Below are 25,842 nucleotides of genomic sequence, written 5' to 3'. Positions count from 1 at the left end.
CTTTGACAGCAATACGTGTCTTTAGAAATTGCTCAAATTATGCCTTTCATCTTTCATCTTGCATAGGGTCCTTCCTCAGACACTGGTTTGATGTTAATGATCGCTACGGGGTCCAGATGGCTGGAGCTAGTTTCACATGAAATACTATAAATAAGCATTTGGAAGGAATATGTGTGAAGACAACCAACCAACACAGTTGTGGGCAGAGACTCGCACACACGCACACAGAAACATGCCTGTGACGATTCTCAGTCATCCGGGTCATGATATTACTAAGTGCTGTACGGAGGCAACTGGACTTCCTTGTGGTTTGTCCCCAAAGGAACTCGCACATTATAGCATTTAGAATGTGTAGCCTTTGTATAACACTTAGCAATACAGCCATGTGTCATAGTTTTGGAAAATGTGTGATAAATTTCATGTTGTTGGCATTTAGAAGGAAGTATTTTTAAATCATATAAACTTTAACATTTTAATGATCCTTTGTATTAATACTGTCGCCTGAAACACATGTAAAACATGAAAACTATCTCTTGTAGTTTTCCAGAAATAGTAAGAAAATGGCTTCAATTTAGTGCACTCAAGTGCAAACACTGAATTCCCAGCAGACCCCTCATATTAATATGGACAATTAGTACATGGCAGGATTTTACCTGGGAGAAATCCTACAAGCTGTCTGAGGAAAAAATTAATATGTAAATCCTGCGGCTCACTTTGTCCGTCCCTCCAGGATTTGTAGATCTTGTGATTTCAAGAATTAACTTAAATTTAATCAGTCATTTTTAAGAGCTCGCAACTTTTGTCCCTGCAATGCCTCAACAAAATACTGTAAATTACATTGCCTTTTTGTTAATCATTTTTAAATGTGAAAACCACTGATTATTGGCCCAGTTAAAAATAGTATTAATCCGTGACGTCAGCAAAACAATTTTGGTCATTGAAATTATTTCCCAAAGGACCCTAGAGCTTTAGCACTTATTCAGAGGCATATCTGTCTCGCAGGTTCTCTTTCATTCCCAATTCAAATGCACCAAGTCAGCTCATACCTTGTAGAAAGAACCAACCACGTCTTACCTGTTATTCTGACCCTTCATCCCATTCTGTTCAAACAACACCAGCTGCACTTGCAAGGTTCCTGATAAGTATGGTGTGGTATTGAAACTATTTAATGATTGTCAATGAGTTCTTGAAACATTTTTATTCCTGCTGACTTACAAGTTGTAAACATTATCTTAATTTATGGCAAAATAACACAAAAAACGCTGCAAATTGATGCACTGAGTTGTTTTCAGGAAAGCTGCTGCAATTTCATCATATTGATGTCACCCCTGCTGTGGATGTTGCTAGAATATGGTGCAGAACAGGAAGAATGCAGCCACAGTATAAGAATATGCACACTAGAGAGCAGTCTGTTCCCTCTTTCTGCAGCTGTGGAGATTCTCCATCTTCCTCACACACGACACCCTCCTCCTACTCCCCACACACACTGCTCATGTCAGAGGAAATACAGCATCTGTCAGTGCACTAATTTACAAAATTAACACCAGAGAAAGGATATATATAAATATATATATATCAAGAGAGAGAGAGAGATAGAGAGAGAGAGAGAGAGAGAGCTCAAAATAGACAAACACTGTAGATCACATGAAAACACAGTGAATAGTATTTTAAGTGCATAACCTCATTGAAGCTGGCTTGAAGCTGTTTTGATTTCAATAAGCATTAAAATGACCGTTCAGTTTAGTGTGCTTGAATCAGTAAAAGGAGGCGTCACTCCTCTGTGAAAGCCAAAGAGGGGAGACACAATGAGAGACAGAGCTTTAGATCTTTGACACTCTGCTTTCTTTACTTGGATGGTACACAAATAGTGATATAATAATATGAAAATATGCTTAGTGATTAAGATGAAATAGATCATTTGAATCTATTCACACACAGGCAATGGGAAGGGGGGAAAGAAACTACACTGATAGCGAGCCAACACAGTGAATGTTAAAACAACAAATATGAGAGATAAAACAGAGAGGAGATCTAAAATTCAGACCATGGATTTTACATTGGAGATGAGATGCAGATATCCCTCTGGCCCTCATTTTTTTTCTGTATTTCATTTTTATTTTTTTGGTTCGATACACTGCAGAGACATGGATTTTCAGTCCATGAGGGCGAATACTGCGTCTGTTGTCATTCATCCTCTCTGACAGGCTTCTCACATACAAATGAGTTTACTGTGAATAGCAATTCATTTATTTAAACATTTTCTGTAGTTTACAAAAGAAATAGATTATCTTGTATCATTTTTTGTCCACACTTGCACTTCTTCTTTAAACATATTTTACACAGACATATTTTTTACATTTTAATCCAACTTAAACAGGTTTTTTTTATATTTTAGATGCTTGTCAAATATTACCATAATACAAATGGTTGTTTTCTCTTTTTTCTTCTTTTATGTGTTCCCAGTTTATTTTTAAACAATAATCATATGTCCTGAAGTAGAAAGACACATTAAAGCTCAATTATCCATCCATGAAAAAAAAGCCTCATTTCCCACGATGTATTCCTCTCTTTTCTGTAGAGCATCAACAGGTCCAAGAGTTATGTGCCCGTTATGCCCTGTGGCCTCAAATCAGGAGAGGATAGCAGTAACAGTAAATCCACCTTGAAATAGTCAGCTGCATGAAGCACGCTCCTTCCACATCACAGTGAGATGCTGTGTAAAAAGTGTCCAAAAGATCAGTTAAATCCTTCAGTCCTGCAGTATTCCTCTCCCCAGTGTATCCAAAAAAGGGATTTACTGTATATCCAGAAAATCATAGTTAATGACGCACTCACAAAGCAGGATCACACCTCACATTCCCGAGAAGGTTGCTGTTGGCAAGTGCAGGAGCCATATTCATTGATGATCACCAGAGCTCCCTCAATGTGGTTGGGTTTATAGTCAACATAATACTCCGGAGTGGAAATTGCAGCCATCTGCTGCATGCTTTGCTTTTGCTTCTGCTTGCGACGCTGGCTGCTGAAGCACTGCCTCAGTTGTCTTATTCCGGCAGGAAAGCATTTCCATGCTACATACAGCATGAGCACTATGATGAGAAAGGAGAAGATGAGGGCCATGGTGCCAGTCACCACCTTATGAATCTGCATGGTGCTCTCCAGGTCATCATGGCCCACTGTGACAGTGAAAGAACTGGTGACCACTTCACTGCCCTCACCCTCATAAGGGTTTTGAGTAAATGGGCCTAGGAACACAGAGCCACCCTGGACCAGATCCCTTGTAGAGGTGTACAGGCCTGCTGTAGTTACTTCCATTGGGGGAACCTCACATAGCTGAAAAGCATAGACAGCATCCAACACATCCTCGCCCTGTGCAGTGTCGGGGCTTGAACACAGCAGGGAATTGTCACGCTGGCCTCGGAAGGCACTCAGCCAGGAGGCCAAGGCACACATGTTGCGAGTGCACTCCCAGTCATTCCCTGCCAGGGTAATGCTGTCCAGAGATGACCATGAATCCAGGATCCGCTGGTCCACAGAGGTCAAACGATTGGAGTCCAGCATTAGAACCTTGAGGTTGGGTGCACTCTCAAACACATGTGGCTCAATGTACTCGATTTCATTAGCAGACAGGTCAATCTTCTCTAAAAAATGCCATGTCCAGTCCAGGGTATTGACAACAATTGTAGCATGATTGTTGTGCATGTATAGAGTACGTAAGGAGATGAGGCGAGGGAAGTGGGCTAGGTTGACTTTAACCAGGTCATTGTGCTCAAGATGCAACTCTGTTAACTTGAAGAGGCCAGCGAAGGAGTTTCGAGCCAGACTCTGTAGTTGGTTGTATCCCAAGTCCAGAAACTGCATGCTCCGGCAGTCTTGAAAAATCCGCACTGGCACAAATTTCAGAGCATTGTAGCGTAAATGCAAATTGCTGAGCTTTCTAAGGCCGTGGAACAGGTCGGGCTCTAGAGCCTGCAGCCTGTTGTATGAGAGGTCCAGAATACGTAGGTTTGGGAGGGGCCTAAAGGTGCCATTTGGCAGACTCTCAATCCGGTTGCTGCTCAGGTCTAACTCCTTCACACGTCTAAGCCTGTCAAATGCAGCCTCCTCCACAATGTCAATGTTGTTGTGATCTAAGTAGAGCCAGGTGAGCTGTGACAAACCATTCAGTTGGCCTTCACGCAGCTCGGTCAGGTTGTTCTCTCTCATGGACAGGCCCATGGCACTGCTCAGATTGCGGGGAATGTCTGTGAGGTTGAGCCCCTCGCAGTACAGCAGCTTGCTGTCGCAGCGGCACAGCCTTGGACAGACCCCCTCCACCAAGGGAACCATTCTCAGAAAAATGCCCAGTGAACACAGTATCAACCCAGGGGGCTTCTTCAGCGGCCACTTTAGGTACAGTCCAATTAGAAGGAAATCCATTAGCATAAATATCCAGGGATGTCACTGAGAAAATGTCCATTGAACCACTCTGGATATTGTTTTTTTGTCCACCTTCACATCATATTTATCTAAATAAATTGATTAATTAATCCAGTTTTTGTATTTAAGTTGTAGGCAGTGATTTGATCTTTTCTAATTAGGCAAACAAGGGAATCCTTGTCAAAAATACAAAGGACCGAGAGCAAGTCCCTGTGCTTATGTCAAAAATCAAGCGGTAGCTGGAGAGGAAAGGGGGTCGGAAAAAAAGACGTCCTCACTGACAGATCTTATTTAAAAGATTCCTACTCACCCCTATCCAAAAGCTGACAATCTCCATTCAGCCTCTCGCTTTGTGCCCCGACACTAATTATGTGCGAATCTAAAAAAGACCCCACTGTGGTACAAATTCTCCCCCCCTCCCTTCTCCCTTTTCAGTGGACACCAGATCCTTGGCAGGCTTACAATGTCTTAGTTCTCCTCAAGTGAAAGAGCCAGAAAGAGAAGGAATTCAAGTAGCTTTCAGCGTGATGGTAGGAAGTGCAAGTTCCCCTGTCTGTGTGCATGAGCTCTGTCTCTTTAGCTCCTCTGCAGTCCTCTGCTGCAATGATCAGAGGGGAGAAGAGACAACCAGAGAAGAAAAAAAAAAAGAGAGAGACCAAGGAAAAATCTTTTTAAATGTCTGTTTTGCTCTGTTCTTCTCCCCCTTTGCTGCTTAAGTTTCAGCAGATCTGTCAGCACGTATTATCGTCCATCTCTGGTAGCATCACTGATTTGTGAGGTTTAAATCCAGTCAAGCGGGTAATCATGCTTTCAGTGACAGATGCAGGGAGAGAGAGAAAAAAAAAAGGAATTAAAGAGGTGAAGCCTGTTAACTGTTTTCTTGTGTAACAGTATTCCGTGTCATCTCAGTGGCTCATCCCGGTTAAGAAGCCGCTCGCGTCCCCTGTAGCTTGCAGGTCTCCTTCCATCCCTCGCTCTCCGGCTGATTCCTCAGCCAGCTGGAAGAGGCTGCTGACGGCTGGTGCTGGTCGGCAGGCAGGGCGGTAAATGTGGGAAGCAAAGGAGCGCGCGATCCCTTGCAGCAGACCAGTACACTGACAGCGCATGCAGAAGCGCCTTCTGTTCACTGAGTGTCGTAAGCCACTCACAATTCAGAGTTCTCGCTCTCTCTCCCTCACTCTCTTGCTCTCTTTCCCTTGATCGCTCACTCACTTGTTCATGCCGCTCCCCTCCTCTTCCTCGGTCCCTCCCCTCTTCCCTCCTCACTTTTCTCTTGCTGTGTTTTTCTCCGTGCCAGAGACATTTACATATTCAGAATGGGCCGGGCTTAAACCAGGAGCTTTAATGAAACCCCCCACCCACCCACCCACCCTATCTATCTATCTATCTATCTATCTATCTATCTATCTATCTATCTATCTATCTATCTATCTATCTATCTATCTATCTATCTATCTATCTATCTATCTATCTATCTATCTATCTATCTATCTATCTATCTATCTATCTATCTATCTATCTATCTATCTATCTATCTATCTATCTATCTATCTATCTCTCTCTCTCTCTCTCTCTCTCTCTCTCTCTCTCTCTCTCTCTCTCTCTCTCTCTCTCTCTCTCTCTCTCTCTCTCTCTCTCTCTCTCTTTTTTTCTCTCTCTTTTTTTCTCTCTCTCTCTCTCTCTCTCTCTCTCTCTCTTCCTTCTCTCTTTCTCTCCTTCCTTCTCTGACTGTAATGAATTGGGCCATATTATGTCTGCCTCCTTTCCTTTGACGTCGCTGTGAGAGAGCAGTTTTCTAATTTCAGAGTTGCAAAATAACATTCGTCAATTCAACAAAATGGGCGTCCATTATTAGTTTGACCCGTAAGGCAGAGAAACCTTTTCATGTTAACAATCAAGAGAGGCTGCAAATAGGACAAAAAGGAAATATTGCAACTAAAATCTTCTCTCTCAACATCAATGCTGTCTATAGTCACATAAAACATGAAAGTAATCAATTCCAAAAGTGATGTCACAATTTATATCTATTCATCCCGCATGTTATATAATTGCTCTTTGAAACTTCTATATATCATACTTTATAATGTCTCGTGTAATGACTCAATCTGAGTCCATTAATATTCATTGTTTAGTCTTCCTAAACATAAAGGCTAGAGTATAATGAGTCAAGACTGGATTATGACATTCCTCATTTAATCAAACTGTCCTGTGGCCAGCCATTCTGTACCATTGTCAATTATAGCAAGGCCATCCATTCTGAATACAGATGTGCTCGCCACGTAATATCAGCACAGAGCTATGACGCAAATTTTCTTTCTGAAGGTCTGTTCTCGCCTTGTTTTTCACTGGAATTAGTCACAGCCTTGTCAATGCTCTGCCATTGATTTTCAAAGATATTGAGCTGTGAGAGTGTCTTCCATTCCTCATACCAGCCAACTTTCTTTCCATCTGCAGTTTTCTTTCTCCTTGGGATTATTGCCTCTTTTGTCAAGCGTTCTTGTTTTTCTTAAAAAGGAATTTAGATTAAACGAAAAGTTAATCAAAGGAAATTTACAAAAACAGGTTTTAAAGGTCCAGTATGTTGAAGATTTAGGTGAAAGGGATCTATTGACAGAAATTTTATATCAAATAATCTTACGGATGTTTTCAATCGTGTGTTTCATCTGAATTGTACAAATTGTTGTTTTCTTTACCTTAGAATGGGTCCTTTATATTTAAATACTTTAAATACTATATTTACATTGGGAGTGGATCTTCTCTACGGAGACTGCAATGTGTCTTACAGTAGCCCAGACTGGACAAACTAAACACCTTTGAGTTTCTATGACAACTGAAGGCCACCATTGGATCTCTTCCATGTTTGGAAGGGGAGGGTGAGGTGAGGGGTACTCAGCTGCAACTTGCAACTTCACCACTAGATGACACTAGATTTTACCCACTGAACCTTTAATGAAGCCCCTTTAATAATCCAGGTGCAGTAACTTGTCTATAAAGGTAAATAACTAGTGCAAAAAATAAAAATAATGATTAATCTTGTTTATAAGTCATATAAAAGAGTGATTATGTATAATTTTGATTATTTTGGAACTGGTTCTGTCCTATAAAACTTTACGATAAATGCTTGCCTGGTTTGAGCTGTGTTTCCTAATCATATCACTGTGTCTGGTCGTATGCTCTGCTTTAGAGTCAATTACTGTAACAAGGATCGTAAACTTGATTTTACTCTACTGATCCACTATGTTATATCTAATCTCCTCATTGAAATTATACTATATTAAAGTCAGGAGAGTGAGAGGAAACCAGGTAGTGAATAAGACCGTTTTAATTGCGTCTCATCAAACTAAACGTACCACAATTCCCACTGGATGGTGACTGCACCAACACTTAAGCAGTTTTTGTTTACCACTAATGTTTTTAAGCCAGCCTCTTATTTAACCAAGTATTTTACAATTTGGCTGGTGTTTATTTTCTTCAGTCATAACAATGTTGTTTGATATATATATAATTTTTTTTAATTGATTAGGAAAAACAATTTGTAGCAAATCGACATCACAGCCATTATGTCGTTGTCACATGTATCAATGTATACCTGGCGAAGGAAGAATTATGGATCAGGATGCAAATAATTAAAAGAAGTCAAATCATCCAGTTAATGTACTTCATTAAATCATATTCTCATTTTTTAAATTTCATTTTGAAGAACTCTGTGAATATTTCACAGGGGACAATGATGCATTGAGCAGCAAAGAAGATGGAGGAGAAATTGCCCTTCACATGATCTGGACATTGTGAAGTTGGAATCATCTCTGCTTCGCCTTTGCTATATTCCCTCTTAGCTGTAATGGATGACTACACCATCAGCTAATGACTTGGTGCCCTATAATGACTTGACACAGCGAACAGGAGATGAGAGTATCCAGACCATCAGTTTTAAGACTTTAAGAGCTTTGGCTCCCTGCTTTGGAGCTAAAGTCAGGATGAGGTGAGGTGTATGGCCGTGTGTGTGTGAGTGTGAACAAGATGTGCCTTTAGTGACATTACTGTCATGAACAACAGAACCATTTCTCAATCAATCCTCATTTTACCGATATTGATATGATCTTCATTTTTATAAATACTTTTTTCCCCCCGCGTTGGATGAAACCATATTTTTTCAGTCTTGGTTTAATGTATGAATGTGACTCACCACCTCCCTTATGAAACAATATTTGGAAGTGCGTTATAGATAAGAACAATTAAGTACTTAAACTACCATTTTTAGTTGGATGCATATACCAAGAACATGATCTGTCACTGGCTCTAATTTTGACCTCCACTTATCCTTCATCTTACATTTTGTCCCAAACGTTACTGACCCATGAGCCATGACTCCTGGTCAGTCAATCGTTTGAATTTGACACAATGCTGGTCTGGACTAACTTAAATATAGCAGTTTGTATCTAAACATTGATGACTTCATTTGGATCTCTGAACTCCTAAAGCTTTATTTTATGTCCCTGTAATTGATCCGATTTGATGTCACATCTTGAATTTGTCAAACAATAGAAAAAGGTGGAGGTTACGGTGAATTGTGAAATCTGCAGGTGGTTTCAGACCGTGCTTCCATCCACAGATTTATTGGCAGACATTTTTCCCCTTTTCCATCAATGCAACATACTCTCTTTGAACCTTTTTGTCTGTTTCAAGCAGATTTCTTTCTTTATATATTGTTTGATAATAAATCTCTTGAGATCCTCATCTATATTTATGAATTCTATATTTTTAAAAGCGTCAAACATGAGAAAATCGTTAGAATGACATGTTTTTTTTCCTTCTGTTTACTGAAGCAAACTCTGCATCACACAAAAACATGCTTCAAGTAGTTGTTTCCCACAGTGAAAGCTGATTCCCTCCAGTCACATGCTCCAATGATCATTATGATGGTATCGTCTTTCCTGTTTTGTTTAACCCAGCAGCAGTTAGTGTGAGCAAAAGGACGATGGAGAGAGATGTGGATTTTTGGGGTTTATTCTGAAGGAAACTCAAACTAAAACCAACCTTGACTGGGTTACTCTCTTCACAATTAAGATTTTCAAGATGAGATAAGTCTATGATGGTAATAATTTGCGATGTCCACGGCAATCTCAATTTATCTTTGAGTAGATTTCTTCAGATTTGCAGTTCATCCTCAGTTGAGTGTTATATAACATGATTACGTTATCGAAACTACCACAAGTGAAATGAATAAGCCTGATGTTAACTCTCCGTCCGCTTGTGACCCTTCAAAACTAAAGGAAACCTCCGTCCACCGGGGGTTGTTTTCAATCCTACGCCTTTTGCTAACCACACCACTGACAGCCGCACTATGGAGCAAGTGTCTCGACTGACCCCCGTCACCATCCTTTTCCAGCTGCCCATCAACATTATCTCTGCAGCAGGCCAATTAGTTATCATCTGCCTTGTTTTGTCGGGCTCGCACAGTCAGACGTGCTCTGGTTCAGCAAATTATTTCAATAATGGGCCTGTAATCACAGATGCTGATAATAATAATAATAATAATAGTAATAATAATAAGAAGTGAAGTCGGTGATGCCAGAACCTGATGGAGTGACGGACAGAGAAATATTGTTATTATTATTATCAACAAGCAGCACACATACAAGATCAGTAAATATCTACTGTACACAGACACATGAGTGAGGCGAGTCAAATACTCCACGGGAGACAGAATAACAGCCGGAAATGTCAAGTATACAAAAATACAGGCAAAATGTCTAACTGTGCCACATATTGGAAAATAGGAGGTAAATCACCTATTGGGACAAAATTGCATAGACTGAGTTTTCATCACTGATAATGATATTTAACAGGAGAGAGAATATGGATGGATGGATGGATACAGATGGATAGAAGGTGTGTATTTGTATGTGTGAAAGAAAATGAATATGGGTCTAAATTCCTGGTACTGTGTGTCCGACTGGAGGTGTTGGATTTTGAGAGGAGACTAGACAGACAGATTTTTGCAGTGTCACAACATAGAACAGTCACACTCTCAGTGCTGGACATGCTTTAACAGAGCAACAAAATCCGAATTGCTCATCCGGCACCACGGGTGGTAGATATTTACAGCTACCTGCCACATCCAGTTCCTCACCCACGTATTGGCAGGATGTTGTGTGTGGGTTTTTTGTGTTTAATTCAATTGCATGTTTCACCATTTTTTACTTAGTGTGTTTCTTTATCCAGCTGTGTTCTGGCTCTAGAATGTTTCTGGCTTCAGAGACCACATCAAACGGTGCCTGGAACTAGGCTCTGTCTGCCAGAGGAACTGTGTTGTGCTGTCAGATGACACAGAAATCCCACTGAGAGTCACCAAGCCCATTTTCAAAACCCCAGCTCTCTCGAGCAGCGTGGCCTCACTTTTGATAACCCTTACTCCTCTTGCCTATTGCCTCATTCAGCTCCAAACAAGCCTCCTTATCCTTCATGTGTCCACTAACCGCTCTCATGTTGGGATGGTGCAGGCTAGAATGCAGCGAACTGAGGAGTCTCTGATGCAAAAGGCTGAAACCCTTGTAAGTGTAGACTGAAAATGACTTGTGCCTTGTCCGCAGAGTACCCGATGAAAGTTAAGTTTAGAATACCTAAAGATCAATGTAAAGTCGCAGTAGAGCCTGTAGTGTAAGGGACAGGTACACCTTGTCACACAGGAGAGGTCATTGTGCTTCACAATTTCACACCTTAAATTGTAAATTTTTAACCTTGAATTGAAATCAGTTGAATTATGTTACTCAAAGGTTGAGTTTGCTAAATTTAGGAGCTTGTGTCAGCATTTTGTGAAAAAGTATTTTTCACTTTTGATGTAAGTTATCACTCCAAATCCGAGAGAGTATTAATACTGTTAACACTAACTGTTAACACCTTACCGCTCATTGAGTTTCACAGGTGGTGGTGTTCTTCTTCATGGATGCTTCACCTTGACAGTAATTAGTTTCAAAATGTCCAAAAAAAACATGACTACACTGAAATTCATTACAGAAACTACTGGGGGTGAACTAAGTCTTTTGAAATTTGGACTTTGGAGTGAATTCAAAGATGCAGTAAATGTTAGAAATTAAAATTAGATCGCATTAAACATTGAACAATCATATGATACTATTTCCACAATCTATTGTTCATTTGTAAATTATCTGCTTGACTTGAAAATGTCCTGTACAATAAACTGTCAGATCCTGTGTGTTGCCCCAGTGCACCAGCCACGCATTATGTATTATATCGTCCTGTTCCAACATGGACGCAGATGCACATGTTAAAACTCATGTTGTCTAAAATCCATTTCGCTGATTCAGTTGAAGAGTTCTGGTTTTGTACATGACGGTTTGCTGTCCCACTGTCAGGACCTACTGGGACTAAACAGAGCCTACCCATGGCTACACAAACGCCTGCTCTCCTTATCATGACAAACCAACATTTCTGTATAATTTATATACAAATTTTCTTACATTGTGTTAAATAGTGAAGTTGTATGTAAAAAGTGAGAGGCATCTTTGCAATAGCAACAGATATTTCCAGATTGGGATTTTCTTTGTTTTTATTACCAGGAATCAGCAAAGAATAAGTATGCAAGGGTCACCAGCTAACTTTCTACTTGCATGGAAAGTCTGCACACAATGTTTATAAATGAGGTCTCTCTATAAATATTGTGTATAAACTGCAGAATGCCTTCTCTCATTTTCTTGCACATGAACACCTTTGATAAACATCCACAGACATATTTCCTCTAAAGCCTGAGGTGGAGGGTGATATTCCTCGCGGCTTATCAAATGAGCAAAGCAATGTAAACAGAACCGTTTGCCTCGAGCCCAACAAGGATCTACTCTAAGAAAAACAAAATGCAGTCAGAGTTGTTTCAGAATCAACTGTACCTGATGCCAACGTATGGCTCTTTCATTTGTGTTTAATGGTTTTTACAGACTGTGGAGTTGTGTTGCACAGAGACGTAAGTGATTATGGGGATATATTTGTAACTGGTCTAGTCTCCTAAGGGATTGTTAATACAACAAAATTGTTTATTGCTTTGCTTTGTAAGAGGCAAAATTGTAAGCAATGGGATAAGAAAACAGGGGTTCTTTAGCACTTTAGCACTGTGGCAATTACATTTTTGTCATGTATAATCTGGTGCTGACGGTTGCAAATTTTTTATCGTGAATATGCTGCCATGCTAAAGCGTCAAATTACTTTATATGTATTATTTTATATATTAACTCCCTGTATTGAATCTGAAGTTAAAGGTCTTAGATTCAAGCACACACTGTATAAAGATGGATGACATGATGGCTTCCCATGAGGGAAGTGTCTGGATGACTCCCTGCTGGCTGGCTGCAATATAAATCATGCTTTCCTCCTCGGTGTCAGTGAATGGGACATGGGCAAAACCAAAATGTCAAACATTTGCATTCAATGAATTTTTCTCAAAGTTGGTGTCTGTCATTTTAGATCGTTCTTATCACACTATCAGAAGTGGTATTGTATTATTGTTAACCGGATTTTATTTTCTATCTTGTGTTGCAATAATTAAGACATGAGATTTCAGATTTTTGAGTCATTTTATCTCTTTTCATGTGATGCATTTATCTATATAAGTATTTGTGTGGCTTTACAGATACTATCCATAGGCTTGTTCTGTACTGAATCTCCAGTATAGAGCCTTCATTCATAAGTCTCCATCTTACGCTAATTCTGGCCTGTGGGCCGTTTTCAGTCCAGGGAGCATCTAACGTAATTGTGTCTCACATGAATGTGTCATACACGCGGTAGAAGTAGAGGAATCACACTCTGCAGTAACACAGCAGACGTTGTCAAGCTTTAGATCATCATTTACGACCAGTGTTATTCTCTATTACAGATGGAGATGGCTTGTGTGTTACTTTTTCATTGTCTTTCTCTTCATGTAAGAGAACAACACGTACTTAGTCATTCACCATTATCTGTCTCACCTGGAAGTCCATACATAGGAGGGATGTTGTTAGTTCTCACAGAGGGAATCCCCACAACATTGTTTTATAACTTAAGGCAATTGTTAAAGTTGCACGTTATTAATTCCCATGAAGTCTTGAGCTCGTCCCTAACACCCTGCATGGCTGTCTGTTGGTGTGTGATGAAACAAGGCCAGGACATTTTAATTACAGCCACTGAGCTGTCGTGGCTTTCAGTGCAAAAGCAGATGTCTTTTGAGCTGCTCATTTACTCATCACAGTATACAATAACAACAAAGATATCCTGGAGTGAAGGTCATGTTGCACCTTTTGGTGTAAATACATACATACATACATATCTATACATACATAGCAGGCAGATGCTGGGAAGTTGGAATCTGTATTTCTGGAGGTGTCTGCGTGATTGTTTTTGTGTAGCAGGTGGTGTTTGTTTACATATGGAATACATTACACCAGTGGGGTTCTTTTGGGAACACGTCACTCTAGATTTGTGAATAAAAACGTGCACCTAGTATGAACCGGGGCAAACTGACAGAAAAAATAATGAAAGACAAATCCTCGAGTTACTTTGACCTTAAAACGGAACAAACCGGATGTTAGCAATGTAATTATCATGCAGCAGATGGATGACGACGATGGATTTTTTCACAGCAACTCAAAGTAGACACTAACAATTGCATTTACAAGTACGTAACACTTTTTTCCACAAAATGTATATTTGTCCTTCACAAGGCATTATTCAAATGTCACATTTTAAGAGGCTGCATCAAGGCTTTGTCAAATCAAATTCCATCCATCCATCCAATATCTATATCGTGTATGCTTTAAAGGTCGCGGGGGCTGGAGCTAATCCCAGCTGACATTGGGATTAGCAAATGACAGTTTGCCAGGACATACAGAGACAACATATAATTTACACTCACATTCACACCTATTGTCTTCAATTCCCTGAAAACCTGGAGAACCTGGCTGTGAGGTAATCACCCTCGAATGAGATTGATACATTTAAATCTTTCTTACTTTTTTCAGGCAAAAATCACGTTGCAGACTTGAGTCATGACGTGTAATTGACTATGATAATGTAACTGTGCCACGGTTTATGGCACATGTTTTCACTGCAGGTGGTCAGCTCGCTCTTGCTGTGTTGTACCGAGCGCTGCGGTCACTTCATCAACGACAACAGGAAATACATTTGCTTTCAGATTGTGTTTGTGTGAGGAGGTAAATTGAAGACAGCGAACAGAGCAGCATGCAGATTCTACTTCATTACTCTGTCTCCATACTTGCTTGAAAGCTGAAGTGAACTAGTTTGCAGTCGTCAGATATCAGACTGATATTAAAATACACACAGCAGGAGCAGATGGATTTGAGCAGTGGCCTGTCTGCACTATCTGTGCTCAAACTTATAAATGATGTGGATGACAGTGTTTTAATAGTTGTATCCTCTATTCAGTCGACAATCTGACATCGAAGATCACGCAAATTAATTTGGTTTATCCATTGATGTAGTTGTAGGTCCAACAATTTTCTTTTTTCATTGTGGAGGTGGTGCATTTTCAGTCCTCCGGTCAACTGTCTTGCACTTGTACTGGCGAGAATGGCATTTCAGTTTTTTAATTTGAAGGAAGAATATATTGATTCAAGTTATGAATCTGCCACCTGCTTGAAAAAAACGAGATTCTACTCGATTCTCAGTGTCGCCATGTCTGATTGATCTTTGAATATCTGCTATATATCGAGAACAAACTAGTTCTGAATCTGTGTAGATGCATCAGATACATCAAATATATATTCTTTTTTTACTGATTGAATAATGTATCTGCCTGATCTAATACCCAACTTCCAGCTAGATTTTACCGTTTCTCAGATTTTTGTATTGTGTAATAGCAGCTGATCTTTATAAGCTTTGGCATTAACAATAAACTTATGTCTTCAATTTCAAACACATAAGCAATGATTAAAAAAAAAATTGGGCAGTTTTTTCATCCTAGACTTAACCTTGCTTGCTCCTTACATTCAGTTAACTATAAGAATACAAAAGAAATACTATGAATGCTTATTAAAATCATCCATCCATCCTTTAGCCGTACCATCTATCCTTCGAGGGTCACAGCGGGGGGAGCTGGAGCCAATCTCAGTTGACATTGAGAGAGCAAGGTACACCCCGGATAGGTCACCAGGCTGTCACTGGGCCGACGTACAAAGACAAACAACCTTTCACACCTACGAAAAATTAAGGCCCTGTCCCAACTCCTCTCCCTTGAGGCTGCGTTGGTAGAGCCAGGAGAGAAAATCTTCCCCTAGGAATCGGGACACCAGTCGCTACATCATCAGCAGCCAACCAGTGTTATTACAGTGACAAACAATATCCACAACGACCGTTATCAACCAACATAATAACAGTGACACATTAATCTATCTATTCATCTATTGATCAATACTCAGTCAGGCAGCGTGTTTACATCGGTTATTTTCAATGTAACATTAGTTCTGTCAATAGTAATTTCTGCCCTGCAGGGAAAACGTTTAAACATATGGAGGGACGTTTTTTTCCCCCACAGTGATTCAATTACATTTTTCTTTGCTACCAAAAATATTCTGTTTGATTTAAAACTATTCATGGATTTTTTTTAGATTTGGATTTTCGTCCCCCCCTACGTCTTTCTGTAGGAGGAAGTCAGACTTCCCAGAGAATACCAGGGAGAACACGCAGACTCCACGCTGAACCTATTTGCTCCGAGGCAACACTAAGCCCTGATCCCCAGGAATCTTTACTATGTATCTACATCCACAAGACTTCAGCTAACATCACAAATGTACAGATCGATTCCAAAGGTTGTTTCAGACTAAATGTTGTGCTATTACATGAGGACACTTCCCATAGTAAAGGCAGTTAAACATGCAATTTTTACCCCATCATAAGGCCCCTGGATTCAAAACCGCACCCTTTATTAAAATGCAGCGCGTCGTCTCCGGCAGCAGACAATGACAACTAAATCCTCTGACAAGACAAAAACAAATCTCAGCCTCACTTCATCTCCGCAGCCTTTTTGCTTGTGTGTGTGTGTGTGTGTGTATACAGTTTATGTGTGTCCCTACTTAAAACATGTATTTGTTATTTGCATGATGTAACCCTAGTCACCCCGGTAATTTCAAACCTCGCAACCTAGAGACCAATCAACATTTCCCATTGTCTACCAAGCCGTGAACTTGTTGACAAATGGGTAAACTCCGCCGCTGTTAGCAGAGAGTACTTGCTTAAAATGACATGTGGATAAAAAACCTTCAAATCATTTGAATTATTTGAACCCTACAGTTAATATTTTTCCTCATGGCCTTAATAAAATACAGAAATACTGAACGTAATTGGATTTTTATTGTTTTTGTTTAGTGTCTTTGTCGATGCCTTGTCTATGTCCACGCCATCACAATGCTACTCAGTTAGCCCTCAACTTGGCCTGCTCTTGTGTTGTGTAACGATGACATCATTCCTTGGAGGCTGCTAGCATGACTTATTATTTCCGGTCTTTGATGAAGTACGGCTACATTAACTCCTGGTTTTGCTCGGTTTCAAAGTTGCTCAGAGCAGAGTTTAAATATCAACGTTATTCATTAGGTCATCCTTCTATGAGCCACTGTCTGGTGCGGCTGCCTACCTGCACCGGAGACCTGCACCAAATGGACGATGCATAATTAAGATGGTAACCTACTGCAGAGACCTGACCCTGTCATAGCATTGGAAATAAAGCTGACTAGCCCAGGGGCACACTTCAATGTCCTTGTGATGCATTCAAGTTGCTGTTATGCTGCTGTCTAACTGTTATTGCCAGGCAGAGCTCACAGTGGTATTAAAATGGCCAAGGTTTTCCAAACACTGAATTTTCATGAAAGATTTTATTAAAAAATAGACTTCATGTCCATCTGAGAAGTTCTATCCATTCATTTTTATCCTCCTTTGTCTGTTTTGATATATAGAAAAAAAAACATTTACGCTAACTATACAAATTTAGGCAAAAATGTTTTTTTTATTTATTTGTCACTGAGTAGTTATCAGTTCAATGTCATAGTCCCTGTGTTTGCTTTGAGAATATTGAAGATATTTTCAAATTAATTTGAACTGGTCATAGACTGTATATACAGAGGGAAGACAGGACTGCTCCCTGGAAGTGAAACCACAGTGTCTTTATCGTCCCCGCTAACAATGTTAGTGGATGGGACGTGGCTCAAGCAATGCAGTTGTACTATCACGCTGATTTAGGTTCAAGTGTTAATGTTTTCTGCTACGTTTGATTTTAATTGTTTTTTTGATTGTATATAAATGGGGTTAAACATCATGATTTACTGCTGCAGCTGACTCCTGATTGGTCGAGCGCATGTATCGACAGAACCGTTATAGCACAGCTCCATTACATTACATTACATTACATTTAATTGAGCTGATGCTTTTATCCAAAGCGACTTACAATAAGTGCATTCAACCCCGAGGGTACAAACCCAGAACAACAAGAATCAAGAAAGTACTATTTCTTCAAAAGCTCCACCATCACATACTGTATAGACTGGTGACCTCATCGGAACAAGATGTCAGCACTCGGATCTGGTATAATAGGGCTTCATCTATTTATAGTCTGAGGAGTTGGCGATGCATCATCAATCTCATGGTCTGTGGTACCGATGTATACAGTATACACTCTCTATATAATACTATCTATTTCACTTCAAAGCAACATCTCCAATAACCACTTAAAAAAACATATGGATTCAACAAGAAAATTAGATTACAAGCTTCACAAAGGTAAAGCACATAGAGGACATTGAACATAGCACTTTACAGTTTTATCACCTTTAATTCTGTATTGAAAACATATGCAGATGCATGGTCGCTCTACAGAAGCACTTGAAGCATCTTTATGGTGCAGAAATTATGTTTGCTCAACGTTGGCATCATTTATGCAGTTTTTTATGATCATTTTCTGCATTTATGGAAGAGCTCTTGCCATGTTATCTTTGTCATGTGGCAAATGGAAATAATTGTGCACCGGGCTATTTATCGGCCAAGAGTTGCCGCCCACACACACATTTTGGTTGGTCATATGTTAATAAAGGGCCGTTGCTGTGTGTCCTTGTTTCCACAGTCGAATCAATTTATCAGTCCGTGATCAAATCAGTGCTTATTTAGGTGTCGTGCAACAGTTTAATAAATCAGACGTAGAGAGGTTCATCTGTCTCTCCTAGTGTTTAAATATGTTCCGTTTCGAAGACGCCTTGATAAATGACGTCCAATATTTTTCAAGGGTGATGTCATTTTTATTTCCTGAAAATGCCGTGGGGACACGAACAGCTGTGACCACTACAGGAATACATTTCGTATAAGTCCGCGGAAGGAAGAGAATAGACGTCCTTTGAAAAGACATCAATCCAAAACACCCACCGTGACACTAAGTCCCATCCCCTGATCCGTGCTCACGCCGTGCGTTTACATTATGTCCAGATATTCCGTGGTTTTATGTTTCCCAGTTAATAGCAGGAACGACTCTGTTAGGAGCTTGCGGTGTTTCGTGGCTGGACTGACAAAGCTGACATGAAAGCACGGGGGAACATAATCATTTTACAAGTTCAGCCGGCTCCAGCAGTCTTTGAAGTTGTCGCACCATGGATCATTACAGCAAGCGAACACACTGTTGTCGGGCTCTGTGTAGTGTATCAGCACTGTTTGTGTCCACGGCGGCTGTCTCTACGGTGGCCTCAGCCACAATAGGCAGGTGGTATGCTAGTGTTATCGTGCTATCATTAGCATGTTTCCATTTGATCAGCTCGTGGCTCCATTTTCCGACGTCAGACTTGAGGCCCTTCTTTTTTTCTCCCTTTTCCCAAACCGTCCTAATCCCTGATTAGTACCACCTACACACAGCAACCCACCCACAAGTTCAGCCTGAGTCATTATTATCCTGGTTTACAAAAACACCCATATCATTCTCTGTGCGCCTTGGTATCTCTGACAACCGCAACATTCACACTGATAGCAAAAGGCTGGCAGCTGTGAAGAGGTTTTGCGCGGGTCACATGCTATGAATAATGTGAATATGCTTTTTTTGTGCACCTGTTCGCCGACTACTCCTACAAGTCAACATTACGTTCCATTAATGGGAGGCAAGTGTGTGAAAGATGGGATCCGTCTGTCAGTTTGTGTTTCTGGGGCAACCTCGCGGACTTGTGACCCTTTGCTCCACAAACCCTGCGCTCCACACGCTAGAGTCAAGTGGTCACAAACATACAGGCTTATTTTAGCTTTTGTGAACAGTTGAGTGGAAAGAGAACATAAGCTAAGCAGGGACGTCTGAGGCAAATGCGACAGTGCCCAAACAAACTAATAATACACAAGTTTTTGTCTTTCACAATTTTCCTTAAATAATTTCTTTCAATGTAATGAATGTAGATCATTAATCAAAAAAGGTTTTCCTGGAACAGCCCACATTTGACCCTTCCTTTACTGCAGAGGTACTTGTTGAGACACAGCTACACTTGTTACTGACGTGTCAGCAATAATCAATGATCCTTATTAAATGCTACTATCTGAAACATGCTGGATATGGATGCAGCACAGTGAGGATATACATGTTTGGAGCTGAAGGAGCCTGGAATTGATTTTCATTCAATTCAAAACATTTACTTGGGAGTTCAACCCTCTAACGTGTGTGTCCATTCTCTACTGCGCCAAAATCCTCTAATTCCTGATATGTCGGCGTTTGGTCTGATCCGTTATGGGGGGTGGGGGGGTGGAGGATGATAGAATGCAGACAGAGAAAACGATGATGAAATAGGATTATCTTTCCTGGTATTACGAACAAGGTTCTTAAACAAGATTGACCTCAGCCTATGTTACGGGTGTTTTGTATCCAATCTGTAGCGGCACCCAACGGCAAGTCATGTTTGTGTAATACATGTTAAGGGAGGCGTGTGAGTGTGTGAGTGTTTGGGCGTGTGTGTGCGTGAGTGATAAATAGTTTTTCTCTCCCCCCCACGTTCTGCAGTAAAACAAAAGTACATCAATGATACTCAAACCTTCTTCTCACCCCATTGACTCGCATTTTTTCTCTTTACCACAGTTCTGCTCTCACAGATATCACACCACTCTCTTATTTTCTCACCCTTACTAACCTATTCTCAGCCTCCCCCTCCCTCGCTTCTCTTCTATATTCCGCTGCCCTTCCTCTAGTCCCTCGCAAACTACTTGCTATTCAGTTCAGGCAGGCTGCAGGCAGCATTGCTCGAGCTCCCCGTACTGCTGCTGCTGCAGGGCTAGACTTTTTTATCCCCTGCTCTCTCTCTCTCTCTCTCTCTCTGTCTGTCTGATAACCAGACATTTCCCCTCACTCTTTCCTTATTCTCCTGAAACTATTCACCTAAAACCTTCACCTGCAGCCCAACACTCTTAATATTTAACCCTTCACCATCCTCCTCATGCTTCTATTCTTAACCCCCTGCATCGCTGCATGACGCGCCATCGCCTGTAGCTTAGAAAAGAGCCATTTTTCATCAGCACAACACTAGGAAAGGAGCTGTGCATCAATCAGACTATACGCCCGAGTTTCAACACTCATGAACCTTTGAGCCAGTTCACGTTGGACAGTCTGGGCAATCATTTACAAACCATTTTAACTCGTCCAGTATGAAAAGGTGAACTGCTCAAACAGGACACTTTTTTAGAAATGCCATAGAAGAGTTATCTTCACACGTCAGGCGTTGCTTGCATGGACGCTTTGAGAATCGTGTTGACTTCTAAGCCCTCTTACGTTCCTCTTTTTTCCCAGAGCTACAGTCCCTCTCTAGTTTGTCTCCGTGCTCATGTTGCTGCTGACGTACCTTTATTTTTCAGGCTGTTTTGGGATACCTTCATCCTACATTAAAAACAGAAATATGGAGGTTGATAGTTTACAGCCTCCTAATGTCACAGTACCTGTGACTAAGGCAGATGGATAATAAAGTCTTTATTGTGCCTGTAACCTCCCTGTATGTGTAAAGTAAGGTCTGAATCTTCAAGAACATGGATCATGGTACTGGTTACAAAGTTTTCACATTTTTGGTTTATGTAAAAAAACATAAAAGCAGGCTTCTGGGCCAGTGGGTGGCGATAAAGTAAAGAACACCGCGGTCTGCGTAATATTGGGTGAAGCAGACACCTCCGGATGCCGGTGATATTGTGCAGTAGTTCTACATTTAGCTGCAAACATGTAATTAGACCTGGCAATGCTAACCAAAAGTTGGGAATCCTTTATGTAGCTGCCATTGTTAGTGCTGTTCTCACGCATGCTCATTATACAAACAACAGCAGGCATGTACAAAGTGAGCTGTAACATCATTGTCTCCGAACCCTCGGTTTGACAGTGAGAGTTTGAAAATATGCTCTTCAAAAGGCGTAACATTTTCACTTGTCACCTCTGCAGTGACTATAATGATATGCTTTATTAAACATGCTTCCATGGTCCTGGTCCTGGGTTCATACAGTCCAGTTGTTCTAATTGTGATGTCATGCCTCACCTGGCTTCCTTTTCACCCTACTCACATGTTCCCTCAGTGCCTCCCTTGTTGTATATGGGTCAATTTCCATTTGTTTACTGCCGGGTTGTCTTTGTGCCATATGCCTTTGCTTTACCGCGCTCTGCTCTCTGCCTGCCTGTTTTGATCCTGATTCTGTTTCAGAACTTTTTTCTTTCTTTCTTTTGTTTTGTTTTCTTTGGGGGGGTTTGTTAAGAAAATATTTCCTTACTTCTACCTCCTGAGTCATGCTCTTGTGTCCCTCCTACCTGAACTGTGACACATGCTTTTATTTTCTCAGACAATCAAATATGCACATTGAAAAGAAAGACATGCGACCTGATGTCCTCTGCGTTAGCTTTGCCCAGTGTATATTATTTTGTTTTTGTCATTGCCTTTGTCTCCACTGCATTTTTTAGTTGTGTGCCTCCTCCCTCTGCTCGTATGGTTTCCTATATGCCCTGATACATATTTAAGATTTGCTCTAACTCCCAGCCAAAGTCTGATCAGAATGTTCTGTCAAGACTTGCTGAACTGAGAGGCGTCCTTGTCTTGTGTAATTTATCACTGTCATCTCAAATGAAGATAAAAATACCTACAAAATGTTTTCTTAAATAGTCAATGCAGGTAAATAATCGACCCTACCAGCTCTAGTATCTTTGCTAAAATGTTGCACTGCATTATAGTATCAGTTTATTCTTAGAGAAGATTTTATTTTAGTGTTGTATCAGTCTACCAATTACCCATGCACCCATGCACACAGTGTGTTTACTCTGTTCTTAGCCCATCTTCAACAAACTGTTCATTTCATACTTACAATGTGCTTGATGATAAGCCAGATGCTTCCTCTCATCCGCAGCTTCCTTGACCACAGATGCTAATAGCCAGTGACAGGCCCACAGTCTAAACATGAGCCAGTGTAATGAGAGGAGTAAGCAAACGGCATCAGCCATTAAACATAAGAGAGCTTGTGCCAGAAGGCACTCCGGCTCCTCCTCAGGCACTGCCGTTCTCAGCTGCATTAACTCTAACTGACAGGAGACTGCCAGGCTCAAACAGCACTGTTATAGATACCATGAGCAACCATGTGAGAGGAGGGAAGACATGGAGCTCTGGTATAAGCAGCACTTTGGGTGTTGGGGGTAAACTGGTTTTCCTGAGGCGCCACACAGGAGATCTGGATACTCATTCATATTCCCAGTAGCCACAAGACGTGTGTCTGTGTTTGTGTTTGTGTTTGTGTTTGTGTTTGTGTGTGTGTGTGTGTGTGTGTGTGTGTGTGTGTGTGTGTGTGTGTGTGTGTGTGTGTGTGTGTGTGTGTGTGCGTGTGTGTGTGTGTCTGTGTCTGTGTTTGTGTGTCTGTCTGTGTATGTGTGTGTTTCTACCAATCACTGAGTTAGTACATTCCAGTGACACTGCCATTAATGATTCAACTAATCAAATAACACCTATACAAATTTGCATATATCTGATACTTAATTGTCTGCTTAATAATAGCATAATAACAAATGCTTTATTTCATTTTCAATCAACAATTGAACAACAATTGAATAAATATATTTTGCCATGCCTCTAGGAACTAAACAAAATATTATTCAGGTGATTGTTAAAAGGTTAAAGTCATTTTGTAATTGGCTTGTAATTGAATAAGCTGGATAAGCATTCTGCGGGCCTCCCTCAAAATTGTTACTGACGTGTACAAGTTGTGAAACATAAAGAATAATGAGTTACATGCACTAGCCATCCCAAGGACAAGGACTGAGAGCCATTGCCTAAGGTCATTATCACTTTCATTATTCCTCATTAATCAAAAATAAAGTTGGGCGTTCAGAACTCTATGAACGCGTATTAAGATACAATCGTGAAGAGTATGAAACTCATTTATTAATCAGGGCCTGCAAAAAGCTACTCCATGCGATAGAAGAGAAATATTTCATTTGCTGTCTTATTCCACTGTAAACAGCTGCACCGAGGAAAAATAAAAACAACTAATTATCTGAGACAGTCACAAAAACAGCCGAAGCACATAAAGCCCTCAGAGGCAAGGTGTAAAAATAATGTTTCCAGTCAGTGGCATCCAGCATCTTGTGCACAGCCCAGTGCTGCTCACAGATCTGCAGTGTAACACTGAACAAGGGTCAAGTTGTATCCACATCCTTGGTTCTCTCAGGCTAAATCAGTTTTATGAATATTGTTGTGGGAGGTCAAGTTGCAGAAACGATTCCAGATGCATGCTATTTGTAAGTTACTACCATCAACATATGTAAATAATGTTTGTTTTTTTTATCCAACACTAAACTTTCTATATTTTGATCATATCCATTTATAAAAACCTGCTATAAGTTTGGGCTCAGACTATGCCTTGTTTAAAGTCATATATATGTAAACTTAAGTGTCCAAAGTTTTAAATGTACAAATCAACAGATTCATAATTTTATTTGAAACAAGCTAATAACATAATTTAGTTTTGAAAATCCTGATTCAATTCTTTGACCCTTTGTATTTTATTAAAAATCTGAAAAAATTCAATGAAATATAAATAATAAATTACCGTAAATAACCAAGAAAAGCTATTTGCTCATGTCTAAATAGGTTTCCTCCTCTGCTGCAGTTTTGACCCTTATTTAAGAGACATGCAGATGAACTGCCTGTATACAATGTGTGAGTGTGAATTGTCTGTATGTGTTAGTCCTGTAATCCACTGGTGTCGCTGCTGGCTCTACGCCCAGTGTGGGCTGGGAGAGACACCACCTATGGATGGAGGGGAAAACAAAATGACACACAATCTTTTCATCTAATTTTAATTTATATACATTTCACACCTTTGACCCTCTCCGAAAAATTGTCTGCTAACTAATTGGTTTCAGTTTTTGTGTCTGTGTGTGTGTGTGTGTGTGTGTGTGTGTGTGTGTATGTGTGTGTGTCTGTGTCTGTGTGTGTCTGTGTGTGTGTGTGTGTGTGTGAGAGAGAGAGTGAGAGACACTTTCAGACACCCAGTCACATGCACACATGCTTTTATAACTTGATATTTCTGTGCTTATTTGCACCAGTGTTGCATTGTGCCCGCACTTTATCTATTAGAATTCTTGAGGTTTTGATTTGACATCTATTTCTGTCCTGCTCAGTTGTCCTATTTAAAAAAAAGGAAGAATAAACACTAAGCAGCTCATCTCAAAGTATTTTTTGTCTTTCCAGTCGCAGGCATTGCTGCGTGTTTTCTTTTCCAGTATCCTGTAATCAAACTCGCTGATAGCCACCGCTGCACCTCTTTAAGTTCCACTTAATGAGAACAAGTCAAATTGGCCCATCTATGGCACAGAAGCTGAGGGAGCACAACTTGTCTTAATGAGGATCTAGCTACCCATTATCTGCTGGTAACCCAACCAGCACGTTACCACTATTATCAGCCCCCACCCCTGGCTCTCTCGCGCACGCACACACACACACACACACTAACAAACACACACACTTTCTCACCCTCTCGTTATCTTCTCGCCTTCCCCTTTAAGCCCGCTGCAGACAGTGTAACCACATTGGACAGTAATTGTACCTCTCGCTCCTGCCTAATTGAATTGACAAGGAGCCGGAATTGATATCATTTAACACATTGATCTTAAGAGACAATAACACAGAATGCCTCATACCCCAGCACCCCTCCCCTCCGTCCGTCCCGTCTTTCCTCCCCCACCTGTCTCCTGTTTGTTTGTTTTTTTATCCCTGTGATTCATCTGCTCATTTCTCTGATTTGCCATGTTATTGCCTATGAATGACCAGATTAATCCCTCACTTCTTTCTAATACCTATCGGGGTTTCTTCAAATGTTTTGTCGCTGTCATTTTCATTGCATTAGTTTCAAGTGACGTGCAGAGACATGATACTTTTGAGATCATCAGAATGCCAGAAATTAAAAGCTTTG

The 25,842-nt window shown here is 40.5% G+C and overlaps 2 protein-coding genes across 6 annotated transcripts in view; one reads left to right on the top strand and one right to left on the bottom strand.

Annotated features, from left to right (window-relative positions):
* Nucleotides 1-25,842, top strand: part of ctnna2 (catenin (cadherin-associated protein), alpha 2) — a 260,226-nt gene that overhangs the window by 149,580 nt on the left and 84,804 nt on the right. The window lies entirely within an intron of this gene.
* Nucleotides 2,845-4,422, bottom strand: lrrtm1 (leucine rich repeat transmembrane neuronal 1). The gene has a single exon (XM_061094824.1). The coding sequence runs from the start codon at nt 4,420-4,422 to the stop codon at nt 2,845-2,847; it is 1,578 nt and encodes a 525-aa protein (XP_060950807.1).

Source organism: Limanda limanda, chromosome 2 (genome assembly GCF_963576545.1).
Source record: "Limanda limanda chromosome 2, fLimLim1.1, whole genome shotgun sequence".
NCBI classification, from domain to species: Eukaryota; Metazoa; Chordata; class Actinopteri; order Pleuronectiformes; family Pleuronectidae; genus Limanda; species Limanda limanda.
Note: the sequence above shows the minus strand (reverse complement) of the source record. Positions and strands in the feature narration are given on the sequence as shown.

Excerpts from the sequence above, each read along its gene's own strand:
- lrrtm1 (XM_061094824.1), bottom strand. The coding sequence starts at position 4,422 with ATGCTAATGGATTTCCTTCTAATTGGACTGTACCTAAAGTGGCCGCTG.